The sequence below is a fragment of the Harpegnathos saltator genome, unplaced genomic scaffold (genome assembly GCF_003227715.2).
Source record: "Harpegnathos saltator strain DR-91 unplaced genomic scaffold, Hsal_v8.6 scaffold391, whole genome shotgun sequence".
In the NCBI taxonomy this organism is placed as follows: domain Eukaryota; kingdom Metazoa; phylum Arthropoda; class Insecta; order Hymenoptera; family Formicidae; genus Harpegnathos; species Harpegnathos saltator.
This window is the reverse complement of record NW_020230196.1, coordinates 378,793-396,823: the sequence shown is the minus strand read 5'-3', so window position 1 is coordinate 396,823 and position 18,031 is coordinate 378,793. Positions and strand designations below refer to the sequence as shown.

Sequence of the window (18,031 nt, the reverse complement as noted above, 5' to 3'; positions counted from 1 at the left end):
TAGATCCTGCGCCCAGCAGGACGTCCGGCAGGCGATACCGCGGCAGGCCGCAACTGGAATAGAGACGCGACCCGGACAATGTGTTAAACGAGCGCCTCGGCGCGGCGCGGCGCGCCTCGTCGCGGCCGGCCGCTTTTAATCCGCCTTTAATTGAAAACTCGCTGCACTCGCGCGCGCGCGCGCACAGCAACATTGCGGCCGACGGTAGCAGCGCGAGACTGCAGCCGGTGTCGCCCGGGGCTGGAGCGAACGAAGTTTCAGGTCGAACGGTGCAAACTAGTTTCCAACCGACGCGACGTTTCTTCTTTCCCGCGGACAGCGCGACGGATAATTACAGCGTGACGGATGAATGAACAATGTGGAGTCCTCGAAGGACGAAGACGAGCGATCTCGCGCGGGCGCTTCAATGATCCCCGGCGATAAGGACTCGCGCACTCGCGCGAGTCGACCTATCGGTATCAGCGATGCGTCGTTATCAGTGCCAGCGGAAACGCCGCCGGCTGCCATTGAACAGGACCGGGGAGGGGCCGAACGCGAGGAGGGGAGAAGCAAGGATAAGATGATGCGCTTTTAATGCGGCCGATCCGCCGCGGACAGATTTGATGCATCGGCGGATAAGTAGCCGCGAGTTCTCACTTCATTTATCAAAGAACTGGCCCACCTGTCGTCACCTCGCTGCCTCCATTCATCGGCGGCCGCCCGACACACAACCCGTGCACAACCCGTCCCGATGCATTTGGCCGCTGCGCGCGGCACGTGCATTAGATGCTCGCGCGCGGATTGCACGACGCGAAAGGTGCGCGCCCGCGCGACGCGATAAAATACGGCCGGCCGATTTAACGGATGATCTCAGCCGCGCAGCGTGTCTGATAAGGCTCGCGGGATTTCTCATCGGACTCTCCCCCTACCCGCCGCTCGCGCGACTTCGGCGAGCGCATCATCAGCGGGGATTATTTACGGCCGCGCATACGTCGCCTGTAATTACGCTCGCGATCGTAATAAGTAATTCCGTGGGGGCTGCGCTCGCGAAACACGCGCAACGACAACGTGAGATGCTCGCATCGGTAGGAAAAACACACTTGCGCCAGTATTATCGCGCGGATATTATTCAAGACCTCGACGAAATACGCAGGCACGCACGTGTTCCTCGACGTCACTATTTATCAGCGAATATCGACGTGCATACCTGTAACGTAACGATCGCTGCAGGTATAACGAGGAGAGTCCTGACGGGCCGCGCCTTTCGGGACACTCGAATCCACAGCGGCGCGCTCCGAAAAACCGACTCCTTCGGAGGATGCGAGCGAGACAGGGAGGGAGGGGGAGAGAGAGAGAGAGAGAGAGAGAGAGAGAGAGAGAGAGAGAGAGAGAGAGAGAGAGAGAGAGAGAGAGAGAGAGAGAGAGAGAGAAAAGGACGAGAGATCGGAGGGAGCGAAAGGCGAGTGCACTCGGCGGCTGCGTAAATTATCTCGGCGGTGTGTATTTACCCGGAGATTTACAAGCGGGCAGCGCGCGTTTGATTTACACGCCCGTGCGCCCGTGTGCTCGTAGCCACGCTGAAACGGCTAAAAGGGTTCTCGAGGTGAAATATGCAACAGGATGCGCCAGGACCCTTCGGACGCGAATCCACCGGGCGTCATCGCGCTCTCGCCGCGCGCATTCGTCGTACGCTCTCTCTCTCTCTCTCTCTCTCTACGCTCTGTATGCACCTGCATGCCTGTCTGTCAATGATGCCGCCCTCGTTACGCGTGTAACGAGTCGCTCCCGTCGGCATCGGGGGCGTGTATTTGTTCCTCGAGGAGAAATGGCTAGAGGCGCGTCGGCGAGACGAAAGTGGGCCCACGAGCCCGGAGGAGCTCGTGCTCGAATTTTCTCCGGGACCGTCGAGCGTTTCGGATATATTCGATGAATCTTCGCGAAAGTCGTATCTCGCGATACTCGCGTCCTCTTCTGCCTCTTGCCGATCCTGCGAGGTGCTCGCGCTCGTTCACTGGTCGCGTTCACTGATCCACAATCAATCCGCCGAGTTCACGGTGGGCGTTCTCCGACCGAAAAGATCCTTTCGCCGCGGCCGAGCGCGCGCGGACGAGAATCGGCTCGGTGAAGAGATGCCGGACTTCGGGAGGCTGCGCGAGAAGACCGGTAAACGACGGCCGTTCATACATCGCCGGGCTATGAATCGTCGGAGCGTGAGATCGTAAAGTCGTCCTTATCATCGTCTGCATCTTAATGCAGGCTAACCCGTACGTTACGTACTTCAGCGTACGTTACGTGCTGCAACGGCGTGCGTGTGCATCTACATAGACACGCGGTTGCCGGGCGGCGTACGTTATGGGGTTTCGCAGGACGAGAAAGAAAGATAGGCAGAGGCACGGAGGGAGGAAGAGAAATCTCGGAACGAGGAAGAGGTGGAAGAGGAAGAAGAAGAAGAAGAAGCGGTCCGTATGCAGAGCCGGCAGGCCGGGGCACAGGTGTCCGACGCCTCAAACAACATCTTTATGCCCTGCTCTTAACCTTAAGGAGCTCGCGCTTGTGCGATATAATATATTTCTTTGGGTGCGCGCGCGCACGCACGCACACATTTACGCGCACACGGGCACGCATTAGACCCGCATGTTTTATTTAATGCGTTATTCCCACATGCGTGTGTGTGCGTGTGCGCGCGTGCGTATGAACGTCGAGGACGTTCGACAGAGTCGTAACGTAGGCTCCCTCACCGTCGAGGAGCGGACGACTCCGCAGGAGAATCCTAGAAATGATTGGCTACAGTTTAATCTCAACGTGCAGCGCGTCTGCTGTTATTTGTGCCGTATTTTGACACGTTGAATGGTTCCAGCCCCACTAATTTCAGGAGATCTGTTAAGGGGGATCGTTAATTTTAACAATAGGTATCCTCGAGAATCCTCGGCTGATGTTGGGAGACTAAGTGAAGGGAGAAAACGAAGCTTCACGCGCTTCCTGATTAGTTAGTTTCTGCGGATAATATAATTATTCTGCGCACATAGTAGACGTGCGCAATGCTGAGATAGTAGACAGTACAATAGTGCAACGTGTACTTTATTGTTGCATTCTGGAGACCTAATTTACGATCTAATTACAACATGTAAGTACACATATATATATATCATTCATGTATGATGTTAATGAATACATTTCCCGGCTTAACGCGAAATATCAAAACGCGATGTACACCCGCGGGTTTCCGTTTTATATAAATTGGGAAACACGTCGGAAGGCGTTGTGTTGCATTCGAAAATACACACGGAAATAATTATCCGAGAACATCTAATGGCTCGTGTTAGATCGCAGGAGTAGACAAACAGTGCCGCGCCGCGGCACTAATGGCCCCGTGTAATTATTCCGTAACACGAGGACGCGACGTTCGCTAAACATCCAGTCGGCAACCTCGCAATTATATCCTCGCTGATTTGAGATCCGATCATCGCCCCGAGCGCGTGCGACTACATAATAGATTCTCACCCTGCTCACATAAACCGGATATCAATGATCCTCGGAGGATCGCATTACAGACGGTGCCGCTCGCCGGCCATTCCAACGCCCGCCCGAAAATCACTCATCGGTTCGCCTAAAATTGCATTCGTCAATTATATAAATCGCCACAGCCATTTGCAGTGATTAACTCACCTAAATATATCGATTTGCACGAAAGACCGAATACGCACGAAGGCAAAAAAAGATTTGTCGCGTTCGTCCGAGATTCCGAGCTTCTGCCCTGCAAGAATGACGATTCGCGGACGAACGAGTCGATGATGCCTGCGTGTCCCCCATCGAGATTCCAGAAACAATTCCCATCATACGCCGCCCCGTCGCGTCGTCGGTCTCCGGGGATTCCAAAAAAGCGTGCTCGTCATCGTCGCATATTCCGACGATAGCGCATTCAAATAAAGGCGAGGCCGGCGCGCTGCCCGCCGAGAGCTGGTGACAAGGCCTGACGCTACCCGCTTTTGATGTCGCCGCCGCTGTCGGCATCTGATTAGCATCCTCCTTCTTCCGCCGCGCTCCACCTCGTTCCACTTCCCCCGTGCGTCACGAGAAACACCACGTCGTGGAGCGGAAAGAACGACTGGCGGATCGCGACGCGGTGGATATCAGGAGAGAGCGAGAGAAAGAGAGAAGTTGGGTGGGAGGGAGAGGAGAGGAGGGAACGTAGAAGAGTCCGCGATGTCACTCTGGACCGTTGACTGAGCCGCGTCTCTCCTCGTTCGTCCATCTCTAGCTCGTCTCTAACCTTTCCTTCGGTGACTGAGACGAACAGGAAACGAGAGGGACGAGGGGAAAGCGCGCCGCTCTGAGTTATTCTTGCCGGTATTTCTCTCTCTCTCTCTCTCTCTCTCTCTCTCTCTCTCTCTCTCTCTCTCTCTCTCGCGGGTCGAGCTGCGGCGACATCATTTAAATGTCCCTTTGCGGAGCGCGTCCGCGAGTTTTTAGTCCCTCATCTCCGAGAAGCCAACGGCCCTGGACAACCAGGAATACGAGAGCAGCTTAGAGACCGAGCTGGTATGAGACGGATACCGGAGGGACGTAGAAGCGGACTAGTTTTCCTGGAGATTCTTCAGCATCGCGGTCTGCGCGCTCGTCGAGTGGCAACTAAAGCAGCGGCGTTCGCCGCTCTTACGCGTGAAGCAGCAATTATACTCGTTCTTATTAGACTCGAGCCGATTATCCACGCGCCTCGATGTCGGTGTCGGTTTCGTGAATTTCCAACCTGAAATTGCTAAAATTACAGACTGTGGAAATTCTCCGCAGTTGCTCGCAGGATGTCGAACGTCTCGCGCGCAATAACGCCGCTGGCTAACAGCAGTGACAATGCATTCCGAGTGCTCTCGAATCGACGGCCGAGGGAGGCGAGGAGCGTTTAACCGCGTCTTCGGTAATTGTCATTTCTGGCCAGCCTGACATACCTACCGCGCGGCTCCCGCGCAGTCCTCGTTCTCCTTATAATAATATGCGACCGCATGCGGCAGCGGTGTCCTCTGTGTGTCTTCGACGGGCCCGGACTTCCAGTCGGCAGCCCAGTCGCCTAATAAAACGATCGTCGATTATCGTGCAATTATGCCGTCTCATTAATCCAACGGCAATTATGCTCCCTCCAGGCGTCTCCCGCTCCCTCGCCAGCGCGCCTAACTCCATCCATCTCGCTCCGCAGCTTCGATCGCCGCGTCCTGCTCCTCGCTCAGGTCTTCAGGATCCACGTATCGTTCGTCTTGCTCTCTTCTTCCGCGCTCGCGAAGCCGTCGCGGGTGGGAGAGCGGGCGGCAGGACCTTATCCGCCAGTTTCATAACTTATGAACGTCGGCGCGCACATGCAGCAATGTTGGGACAAGCGCCGACGTCGTTCCTCCCGTCGTCGGAAGCGGCAATTACACCCTACTTGGAACCAAAGGACTCGCCCGGCCGCTCCTTTTTTCTCGACTGACGCGCCGGAGCCGGAAAGACGGCCGCGGAGATACGAGCGGCGACAGATCGCGGATGGATCTTTCGAAGGATATACAATTTGAGACGGATATACAAAAAGGTTCTTATCGATACCACGGGATTCAGCTCCCAGGGTGGAGTGCTTTCTAGGGGCGCAACACACGGGACACCTTCGTAGACTCGATTCCGCTATTCACGCGAGCGTCTTTGTTCATCCTCGGACGCGATACTTGGCGCGCGCGTCTCTAATTGCCGCTCTGATGATTACCGTGGGAGGAGCCGGCTTGCTTCCGCGAGGAGAACGGTGGTGCATGCGGAACGGAGGAATAGGAATCAGCGGGAATCTTCGTGGCGGCCCCCGATGATTGAGAGAAAAAGAAAAATACCCCGCCCCGGCGATGACGCTTCGACATGAGAGGCCTCCCTTCCGCTGCGGTGGCGGCGGCGGCGGCCATCGGCCGCTGCTGGAATAACGTCAGCGGCGGCGCTTTTGCCGCGATGTAGATTTGTTTGCATTTAAAAATCAAATCAACCGCACACCCTCCTCCTCCTCACCATCCTCCCTCTTCTCTCGGTAGGGCGCACTGCGCTGAAGGAGGTTGGTATGCGTGGCTCTACCGATGGAACACAGAAATTCTCTCTCTCTCTCTCTCTCTCTCTCTCTTTCTGTGCTCCTCTCTGCCGCTCTCTCGCTTCGCAACCCAGTCCCTCTCTCGTTCTCTCCGCTCTTCCTCCTCCCCTCTCGCCGCGAGCTCTCAGTTGGGGACAATGCACGCCAGTTTTTGCGTCGTTTGCTTCCACGGAGACGGACGATGGATCTGCCGGCAGCTCCGCTGCTTCTCTCCGTTTTCCTCCAGCCTCCTCGCCCCCTCCTCGCCCCCATCGCTTCTTCTTCCTCCTCTTTCTTCGTCCGCGGCGTCGGCGCTTTCTCTCCTTCTTTCCGCGACGTCTTCCTCGCCCTACGCCTCGTGGCTTCTCTTTTTCCTGCCTCCGAGCTCCGACGAAGAGGACTCACGGTCCGGGCTCAACCCCTCGCATACAATGAAACCGAAAATCTCCGCGGCACTCGGGGAATGCGGCGCATGATTACCTACATCGAAACGAAGAACCGACCGGCAAGAAGAAGCGCCGCGCGCTCTCTTTCTTCCTCCATCTCTCTACCTCTGCGAAGCAACGCGGCACTTCCACCTCATGGAGCGAGAGCGTTCGCAGCGAGAATCGAGCTCTGCGATCGAACCTCGAATCGTCCTCCTCGTCGTCGTCGTCGTCGTCGTCGTCGTCGTCGGCGGCAGCGGCGGTGGTGTTGCGAAACAATGAGCTTACTGCCAAAGCCGACGCGAAAAGACAGCGAGCTTCGTTCTTTGGACGATCGAACTTGTTGCAAAAAGTGCCACTTAGTGAAGCGACTGCCGATGGTTTGAGATGGAATTTTTTCGCGATGCTTCGAATTCGCGAGCTTGCAATCATTTCGCGTTAACGTTGACGTTGATCTTCGCAGCGTTCCGCGCAAGTTCTATTTTGTATAAATCGATTAAAACCGACTGCTACGAAAGGCTGCTTGACCGGACTGGAGCAGAGCCAGACGAAAGATGATGAGAATGAATCGACGAAAACCTATCGTCACTCACGTCAACGGTGCAGACGTTGGGTGCGGCGAGCGAGCACGCGACATCTCCGCCGTCGGTCTCGTGACCGTGAACCGTTAAGATCGCGAGATCGATCCGTCGTGATTTGTAGTACGATCAGCACGGATCGTGGATCGATCGGCCAAACGACATGGTGCTGAAGCTTAGAAGAAATATCTCTCGACGTGAAAGTTGTCCCAGTTTGATTTCAGTCGTTTCTTTTTTTTTTTGCGACAATGAACTTGACTGTGCTTCGTCGTAATCTTAGTGATTTACCGTAAATTTTATCGTGTCGCGGATGTTACCGCGATTACCTTTCATCAACTCGTTCACATTGCCATCATGTGTGACTTGTGTGTACCAACGACGACGCGGATGTCTCGGATTCGTGTGTGCGTTTTGACTCTGAAGGATGATCCACTTTTATACTAGAAAAAAATGCAAAGTCGATTGAATACCTTTCCCGATCGCAAATCGGTAAACGAACAATGCTGCCCAGTGGGTGCCGGGCGCTCGCTGTTTGAGAAGGTCGCGCGGCTTGGATAGACTGCAGCGCGATTATGCGCGCACAGGGGACTCTTACTCCGCAGAAAAAGATGACGGATGCATGAGCGTACGCGACGCATTGCGTCCGCTTGCGCAGGCGGAAAATATGAATTTCAAATCTCACCGCGCCGCTGAGATTTTTGTCTGAATTTCGTTGACTTAATTTCATATCCAATTAGATTGCATCGGATTGCGCCAGCGTATAAGAAGCACGCTCTCGCCCGCCTTCAATTGTTCCTCTCTCCGAGCGCGCGATCGAGAGAGTACCGTCGAGGACGATTTGTTTCTCGTTGGAGCCCCGGGAATATAAAACCGATGGTGTATTCTATTACGCGGGGTGTATATCACATCCTATCTTTCGTATTTTCGCACATGATGCGCCGTTGGAAAATGCTGGGAATACGGCGGTAATTGACGTGCGCGACGGGAAATCGTGCTCTTTCCGTTGTCGGGGCGATAACGCGCAGCTAAATGTTTCATTCTTACGAGCATACGTTACTCGCGAGATTTTGCGGACGCGCGTAAGGGAGCGCATTTTATGTGATTCCTCACATTATGTATCAGGATTTTCTTGGGAACGCAGCGATTACGCTTTGTCGGTGCTTAAATTATAGATCGCTCGGCTCGACGGATCTAACATCGAAAGCCTAAGAATACGCCGGTCATGCTATCCGCGTAGCTTCCCTCCGTATTGTGAATTAAATGCGCATTAACCCTAGAATCGCGCGGCACGCGATTACGATCAGGAGAATCGCGCTAATTAAAGGCGTGGAAGACGAGGTCGTCCGCTAAATAATTCGCATGTATATTTAAGCAAATAACCATCGTCTGCATTATTTTTCATTTTTGCCGATCTCTCACGCTTACGATTTCCTCCCGAGGCGGATCCCGAGGAGCGAATTACTTGTAAAATCGGTGGCGCGATTGATCGAAACCGGAAGCGCGGAATACCGCGGCGGCGGCGGCGGCGTTGAATCTATTTTTCCAACTAAATATGGATCGGCGCGGTGTGTGCGTGTATGCGCGCGTATGCGCGTGTGTGTTTGTGTGTGTAGAAAGGACACGCAACGATCTCCTTCACGAAAATGAATTCTATTAAGCGGAAATACAGCATTCCGCGCATTTCGCGTGGGAAGAGAGACTATGCGACAGCGAGCAATTATATCATAATCGCAATTAATCGAGAACGCTTGCCTCCTGCCTCTGTCGAGAGGCCCTTCGCCCTTTGCGACACCGGGCCTTCTGGAAATAATCGATTCAAATGACCGGCGCGAGTTTGCTGCTCGCGTCGGCAGCCGAGTTTCGTCTTTGTGTGTTATCGATTAACAAGGCGAGGCGATGAAAGAGTTCGATGAAATAATGATGGGACCAGGTCGATAAATAGTACGCCTCTGCTTCGGACCTCTCAGGGGCGGAGATATTCGGGTGGAGGGGCGACCGATGGCGGGGCCCTTCGGGGCCCGCGCTAATGCCAGCCGAGAGAAGACAGCTATCAAAAGCCCGTATTTAAATATTATCAATGAAATTACAGTGCTCACTGCTCGCGCAGCCTGCTCGGTCATTACCGACTGGCAATTCGGGCTCTTTAATCGCCGTTGTCAATACTAATCGACATCGTCGTTATTTAATATGCTCCGTCCCATTTTTCTTTTGCCGGCCGGCCGAGCCATCCGCCGTTTTCGCTCTTTTCTACTACGGCGCCTGAGAACGGCCCGGCTCTCGTTCGCGCCAAGCGCACGGATCAGACGGAGATTGCATGATTGCATGCGCAAAATACGCTCGGTATCGTCGCAATTACTATCACAAATCAACGGCGGCGGCGATGTTAAAAAATACGCACAACGACATATTTGCAATAGAGAATAGCGAGCGAATTTATTCTTCCATTTATTCTTATTTCCGTCTCGTTCTGTTACAACGTTCTTTTCTATCGCAATATTAGTCGTGCCCATAATTAGTAATTTTGCATCAACAGGCGCTTCTTTTCTATCGGACGGGAAAAATAGCCGGGCTTGTTATGTAACAAAAGTGCACAACCGGGACAGTAGCTGCCGTCGTTACGTATTTCCCGCGAGTTTCCAAATCCACCGTCCGCTCTGGACGCGCGTAATCGTGAGCTCGCAATTAGTAACCGGTACGGCAAATAGTATCGGCGTTACTATCTGCATTAAGCGCCATTAGCATACCGGCGAACGGAGCAACGATAGAGAGGGGAGGGGGGGGGGAATAATTAAAGCGCTATGATCGCTATCTAAATAATTAGGACTTGGCGTGACTCTCTGCGTGCCGCTGTGCAATGTCTGTACGCGAACTGTCAGATCGTAGATTTCGTGAGGCGCGGGCATAATTAGGCGAGAGATATGAGCGGTGGGACTCGCGTATTTAAATCGCACCGTTGCGAGGAAACCGTGTGCGTCCAGACCGCGCGTAGACGGAACGAGTTTCGTCTGGTCCCGCGAAGTGGCCGAGACATCGCGCGATGGATCGACGATTCATAAATTTACACTCGTAATTTACGTTCACGCCGAAAAGACATTTCTTTTGCCGCTTCCGAAACAGAGACAGTATAGGAAAGTGCCGCTTGTATGAGATGTCATCGACTTCGTGATTACAAAATCCTTTTTATTCTTTTTTTCATAAAAGAGGTCACTACGAAAGCAACGTGTGTACAATTTGGAAAGAGTTCTAGAGATAATTATATCTAATCTGTCTTGCACAATATTGGGATTGATTTAATGATGCTATCTAGACCCTGCTCCACTATCGCTGCTTCGAATATATCGTACAAATGTCTACTTAAATATTTAGTTGTTCTGTTGAATTACATATTATATGGTATGTGCTTCTTCGAGTAAGATCAAAATTAGACCGTCGAGAGGAAGACAAAGAGCTGGACTCTTATCTAAGTTGTCAGTGAGTCAGAGACGAAATCGTAACGGTCTACTTACACGTACCCGTCCGCTTTCGAGCGGATTGCATAATCTATCGATGAATTTTTCATAAGTCTCCGCGTGGCCGCCGTTTCTATTGTAAAAAATAATCGTTGAGTGAAACCTGACGTTCGGGAAAAGTTTTTCTTCTTTCCTTACGACCAGCGCGGTTTATCGCGATCCGGCACATTACGAAACGCGTAGGTGCAATTATAATGATCCATTTTGAGCCGCGCATGCGGGAAACCATGGCCGAATGTCGCAGCATGACAATAGAACGCGTAGGCCATTTCAAGACGGGGTCTCTGTCCATATACGTTTCGGTATATGCAACAATTCTACCGCAACACGCCGTTCAACTCACACGATTAATTACCCGAGTTCAGGGAAATGAAAGGTTTGAATAATAAAGCCGAAACGCGCGCCTCCGCTTCAAATGATTCATCGATCCTTCGAGAGATTTCTCGTGATTGCGCACACGTTGTTTCATTTTTTTTTTTTTTTTTATTGATACCGGACGTGAGGTGTCGTATTGCAAAATTTTCGCACGACTTTTAAAAATTCCACCTCTCCGCGTCTCCGCTCTAAAAACTATACGCAGTTTGGAAAAAGAAATTGGCAAATGCGCATGTGAATTGTTTCACTTTTCACATGTCTCTCTCAGTAAATCTATCATTTAACGCACAATGTAAATTGCGACGACGTCACTTTTTCTTCGGGCTCTCTGCCGGGCCGAAATAGAGAAACGGGGTCAAAAGGCGGATACGTGTCGGCACTGTCAAAGAGTTTAGCCGCAAGGCACGCGAATCGCAGATGCGACCTGATAAGAAGCGAAGCATCTCAGATTACTGGCGTACAAGCCCCCGCTGTGTCCACGCACCTTAAAGCACCATTCTCACGTGCGGCGACATAAGCGGAGCCCACGTGCTCGAGATACTGCCGAGAGACAGCCGTCAAAGAGACGCTGCACATTAATACCGCGGAGGTAATTGCATGTACATTCTACATTTACGAGTCCTTATTGGTATCTCTCCCGCGATAATCCCTAACTTTAAGCGATTGCAACAAATACACTTGGCGGCAATTGAAGTAAAATCGTCGCTTTAAAAGCGGCAGTACCGTCAGGTAAAAGTAAAGTATTGCTTTCAAAGGACTCTCTTACGTCCTGGGAGTTGCATTAATTCTCCGCAGCGCCGTGCGATGATCCCGGCGGTCACGTTCGAGCAATATCGAATAAAGACTGTGATTATATACGATACGTTGATGACGAACCTAAGCCGACCTATCCGGCGAGCCGGCAGGCAGCTCCGAGCTCGAAACCAATCCGTATCGAGTCGGTCCAGTCTGGGATTAATCGGTGTTTTGTTCTGCGGCGAAGTGCTTATTAAGGCCATGCCTTATTAAGCTTCACGGGCATGCAAACACGGACGGGATCCGTGAGGATAGATTTGATCACGAATGAAATGGCGGCGGCTATTATATCAAGCCAAGCGAGGAACGAGTCTTATTATAAGCGATCGTGACAGATGATAATTAATATAATCGAGCGAGCGCAATATCTACGCCTCAAAAATCGTGTCATACGAAACTCGCAAAGAAATACAAGTATTCTCGGTACATCCTTTTTTTTCTTATCTTTCAGCGGCTTGCGCGCGAGTTCAATAGACATCTTTCGACAATACACTTCTCTGTACACGCATTTTCGAGATAATTGTGAAATCAATATTTTAGCGAACTCCCAAACTCTCGGTGGCCGAACGGATGAGGTTTGTGGAGTTTTCAGTTTCGACGACTTGTTGGGCAAGATCGCGCATCTGTGTGCTTTCAATTGATATCTCTCGCCATCTGACGCCCGCAAATATCACACTTGTCAAGATTTTCGTCGAAGTGCGTACAAACGTGATTCGCGAGTTTTGTCTTCAGGACGAAGCGCAACTTGCAGAAGTCGCACTCGAATCGCTTTGAATCGCCGGTATGACGATATCGATGATGCACTTTCAGGCCGCAAGATTTTCCGTAGCTCTCGCCGCAACCTTCGCATCTGTACGGTTTGCCGCCTGCAAAATGAGACTATTTTACAAACTTGTTCGGTCGTATCAATTCGGTTGTACCGCTACATGATATTTCGCCTATAATACATTTATAATACATTTTTTCTCTTTCTAATTAATCGCGGGGTTTGCGAGGAGAAGTGAAATTCAAAGCACATTATTTGGAATTTTGAAGTATCGCAAACTTCAATTCAATTGAAAGATTTGCGACAACGATCCTCCTGCAATCCTACTTCGTACATCGCACTTTTACCTGCCTCTTTCTGACGTTTCGTCGATCGAAATCCTGACACGACAAAGAAGTACATAACTAACAGAGCCACAAATCTTTCACATAAATTAGTAATTACCAAGTTGTCTGTACGCAAAGTATGAATCGCAGGGGTGCGATATTAATAACCATAATATCTCTGAATCCGCGGAAGAGCGGATTTTTCAAGCGGATTCGAAGGCGCGCGGTGAAGAGCGAAGAAGTTCCTTCCATACGTTCACCCCGGTTAGACAGAGGTTAATTAAAAGTCCGGAATACATTTCCGCCGCGGAACGCCCAGGTCGCGCGAGAAGCGCGAATGCATCTGAGCGCGTTGAAAAACGCGTTTATGCGCACGTGATCATTTTGTAAGGCGCGCTACGCCGAGCGCGAACGGAGCGGAGCTTCCGATTATCTGCGAAACGTTCCTTTGTCCGCGATCATCATTTCACAGACTGAACGCTCCGCTGGATTTATATGAGAGAGAAGCTGCTGATTCGCGCGCCGCGCGGCGCGCCCGCCGGGATGAGGAATAAAAATAATAAAGATATAAAACGGCGCAACTTCGCGCGGTATTACGTCCTAATCAGACCGGCAGATACGTTCGGCTTCCTACCGTGCGCCAGTTGTGAGAATATTCACAAGCTCTCACCGTAATGCGCCAGTACGTGGTGTTTCTTCGGTGCGCCTTTCAGGTGGAAACGATGCTTGCAGATGTCGCACTCGAATCTTCTCACGCCCGTGTGCGTCAGCTTGTGCGTCTTCAGCACCGACGATCTTTTGTACCTCGCCGGGCGGAGGTTGCACGCGAACGGCGGGTCCGCGGTGTGGACGACCTGCGAGGCTGCTGGACTTCCGGAAGCTCTTGCCGCAGGTCGCGCACTCGTACGTCCTCGCGTTAGTCCGCGTCGGTTTATGATGGCGCAACGACCGCTGGTATGGTCATTTTTTCCCGCAGGCGGAACACTCGAATGTTTTTCTTTCGGGATGCGTCTCGGCTCGAGCTCGTCCTCGCAGCGCGCGTTTCCCCTGACGAAACGGTCGAATTTAATTAATATTAAAAAGCACGACAAATACCCAGAAGACGTCTGAGAAGCATTCGAGTCTCTTGACGCAGCCTTTGGATGTCTGTCAAACGTGTCCTGATGGTATTATTAAGTTTTTTCTTCTCTGATAGATTATTCTCTGATAGTGATAAATTGTATAGATGGTTTGTAATTTTACGCGTAACGGGATATTTTAGCAAGCATCCATTGGACTGAATGCGTGGTAAGTGAGCATGTCGGTTTGTGCAGCAAAAAGTTCGAAGGGATCTGATATCAAGACGATAATATCTACGAATGGTTATTAGCATTAACTACCTGAAATTGAAGCTCACAGTGTCTGCACGCGAAAGACCTTCGGAATGAAATGCATATGCAGGTGATCCCTTAGGGTTGTCGATCTTGATGGAAACATAATTGCATTATTAGTAATAAGTACTATGTAGCGGCGACGGTTGCTTCGAGCTTAATAAAGAAGCAGCAGCATTTTAATATTTGTGTCGAATTGACTGCACGTGCATAATGACGTCTGTATCTTAAATGTGCACACGCGAAAGCGTCACGAGGAAGAACAGCAATTGCATTAACTCTATATTCTCCGCTTGCTTCTAAATACAAGTCAGTCATTTCATCGATACAATTTACCCTAATGTGTATAAATATCGTGCCTATAATATTTCTTCTTATTATATTTATGGCACGATTCAGTTTTTACTTGTGATGATAACATAAACACGGTGTGAAATCATAAAATAACAGTTCTCCATATTATTTGGACATTCTTCGTACCTTGAGAATTGTTTCCAGCAAAATTTGCACCGAAGAACTTTCTCATGGCTGTGTCCGATTATGCGAGACTCGGATTCGGCCTTCTTCGGAAGTTCAATCCCGCAGACGTTGCACATTAAAAGCTTACTGTATTCATCCATTTGTTTCAGAGAAAGTGAAACGCTTGCATTTCTCTGACAGTCTGATTCTGGGGTCTGATCGGAATTTTCATGGTGTGATACTTGTTCCGTCCCCTCGTTCGTCACACGAACGCATTCTTCGATATCCAGCTCATCATCGGGCGAAAAATTCTCAATCTCATCCAGGACCTCGATTTTTATTTTAATCTTGGGGAATAAAGAAAATGATTAATATTAATATTATTATCGTCAAAATAATTCCCACGTAAGATAAAATGTAGCGCGGATTATTTTGCGCAAAATAAATGAGCTTATCGACACACATTTTATCTCGCCATCTTATACTTTCCAATCTATCTATCCATTAATTTTTATTTTAATTACGATTAATGACGATTTTATCAATTTTCTTTTTTCTCAAAAACTCAGATAAGATTATTGCGTTTATATTAGGATTAAACGCAATCTTCGCAGCAGATAAATAAAGCCTAATGAAGCGGCTAGTGACCATCTCAACGTTAAATAGAGCACAAAATAGAAAGTTAAGAACAATGTGTCTCATAACACTTATAACTTGACGAGGGATAAATACACGAGCAGCGAGACGTACTTGGCGGCAAGGTTTCCCGTTGCCGACAATCCGCGTCAGAGATTCTGAGAGTGACCTCCGATAACAAAACTCTTACTCTCCATCGTTCTCGCAAAGTTCATGGTACCCCTTTGCGCTCGGAGCAGATCATGAGATGTGCAAACGAAATATAATATTACTCGTATACGGTAGACATCAAACTAACGAGACAATCGAAAGAGTTACAAATAAGTCCGCCTTTTCGGAATATTTATATTCCTCGGAATATTCTCGGATGCATTGTTCTAGAGGCTCTTGTTTCTATGGTGCGTTTCATGGATCGCAAGCGTATTTAATGAAAGATGAGATTTACGATAGTTGATGTCTTCAAAGTACAGAATCTTAATGAGTAATTAAGTAATAACATTTAGTAATTAATTAATAATATCTGATGCAAATGGAAAGTAAATTCGAGAGTAAATTTAAGGTAAATTTAAAAAGTAAAGAGTATATTATACTTATTTTTATATGTATTTGAATGATTGCCTTTCTATTATTTCCGCTTCATACCAAAGCGATGTTACTGAACTCGGCGTTGATAATCTCTTTTCCCTGTGCGCCGAAATGTTCGTAAGGATACTTAAAAAACGGCGAGACGGGAGGAAATGCATCGCACGCCGAGTTTTTATCACTTTATACTAATTGGACGACTTCGATACTAATTTACTCGAATTATTAATCCAATTACGAGCGGAGATCCAATTATGAAATCAGTACGCCATTAAGTTACCTATTCCTACTGGTCGGAGATACCTATGTTAAGACCTCACGTGGATTAATTACAAAAGTTACTAAGAACGCAGTGCGATATTTTATTACCGCGTGAATAATGAGCATAATAGCAGCGAAGCGTAAGTTATGCTACGGCTCAGAGTAAATATGTATAAGCCGAAAGAGAAGATAATCAGAGGAGGGCGCGTCGTTGCGCTCTTGAAATTAACGAATGGTCGGAAAGATGCGAAGAGATACGTCCGCGCGCTGCACATTACCGAACGCCGTGCGATTATCGACAGCCTCGGCGAACGGTCGGCGAACGCAACGCCCGCAACGCGCAACGCGTTTCTACACCGATATGCAGTTGTGCGGCTAATTAAAGTGGGAAACGCCGCGGCGAGATAAGACGCGTGCGCGCGGGATCTTTAAAAATTCGTCACGAGATCGCGCAGTCAAGTGTATATATTTATATCGTCGATTGCGCGAGGAATATGTACGTTGCGAAGACGAGAGCACGGGACCCGGCCGTGCCGCGAGTTTTATCCGGCGTAATAAGCGGCTACTAGCGAGACTGACTTGCTGACTGTTTGCATAGAACAGTGTAATTGAATGAGATTAGAGGAAACGCGCGTTGCGCGCTTCTTCCGTTTGTACACTCGGAAAAGCCAGGAGGAAGCATCGCGCGCATCGAATAATTCTCGCGCCGGCATAGGAAGCGGCTCGGTTGATGATCCCTCCCCGCTCGCTGCTCACGCCTGTGCGTTTTCATCTGCCGCTGACTGAACAATTAGATTCAATCAACGAAGCCCTGATTATACGGCATATTTCTATATTCCAAATTATGCGCGTGCGCGCGCGTATGTAATCAGTTGGAATTCATCACCGTCGTACGTAAGTGTACGCATATATCACTCGGCGTTTCTCGCGAGGCGTTTCTTCTAATTGCCAGATACTTTGTATAGGTATGATTAAAAATACAATATAATTAACGAGCTATCCCGTTAATTGCGTATACACCGTGACAACACATATGATACCGTTGGTATCGCGACGCTCGGGTAGCGAAGAAAACGACAGCCGCGATTTAGAAGTATTGAGGATAAATGTCGAACGAAGGTATCGAGCGAGGTGAATCTCGCCCCGTGTTTATCGATATACGAGATAAACCAGACGGAAGGCCGTTTTGTAAATCTCGCGATCTGTACCGGGTGTCACGAACGAAAGCGGAGGCTGCTCACTTCCGTCCCCATGGTCGTTTTCCCTCGCCGCCGCGCGTTCGTCGTCGCACACGCGACCGGAAAGTGGAAACTCCTCCGCTGTGGTCAGACTCGGCTGGACTTGCGCGCTCCGTCGGACGCATGCACGGTCTCTCATTGTTGCTGTTATCATTCATTAAACTCGATCGGCACAAGCGGCATCTCATTCTCTCTCTCTCTCTCTCTCTCTCTCTCTGATCTGACGCGTATCGCGACATCGGATTCGTCGCCGAACGACCCATTTCGCACGCGTAGCGCACGAAGGCGTCGCGCTTTTCCGCGGCTTTCCCACGGCAGTTTTCCCCGCTGTTCAATTCTCCTGCGACCTCGACTTTGCATCCCCGCGTGTCCTGCCTGACGAGGCGCGCGCCGCGCAAAAAGCTCGCCAGCGCTCCTCCTCACGAGAACGATCGCCGTCGATCGCGCAAATAAATCCGCGACGCTCAGCGCATCATGCGCGATCGCTCTGATGCATTGTTTCATGGAACTGCGGCGAGACTTGCGACCGCACTCGCCACGGTTGGGCAAAGAGAAAGAGGAAGAGAGACGGGGCGCGCGTACGGGCGAGCGGGCGCGTGTGGGAAACTCGACGGATGCATTATGTATTTATCGCTTTACTTACTTAGTTGGGAATTACTTTGACA

At 50.2% G+C, this 18,031-nt stretch overlaps 1 protein-coding gene across 1 annotated transcript in view; it reads right to left on the bottom strand.

Moving 5' to 3' along the window:
• Nucleotides 1-9,427: 9,427 nt before the first annotated feature.
• The window catches only part of LOC105185233 (zinc finger protein 235), a 65,348-nt gene continuing 56,744 nt past the window's right edge, over nucleotides 9,428-18,031 (bottom strand). The window contains exons 5-7 of the mRNA XM_025300947.1: nucleotides 14,671-14,996; nucleotides 13,491-13,867; nucleotides 9,428-12,594 (exon numbers count right to left, since the gene is read on the bottom strand). Coding sequence (XP_025156732.1) covers nucleotides 12,362-12,594; nucleotides 13,491-13,867; nucleotides 14,671-14,996 — 936 coding nt within the window. The 3' untranslated portion in view covers nucleotides 9,428-12,361. The remainder of the gene's footprint in view (nucleotides 12,595-13,490; nucleotides 13,868-14,670; nucleotides 14,997-18,031) is intronic.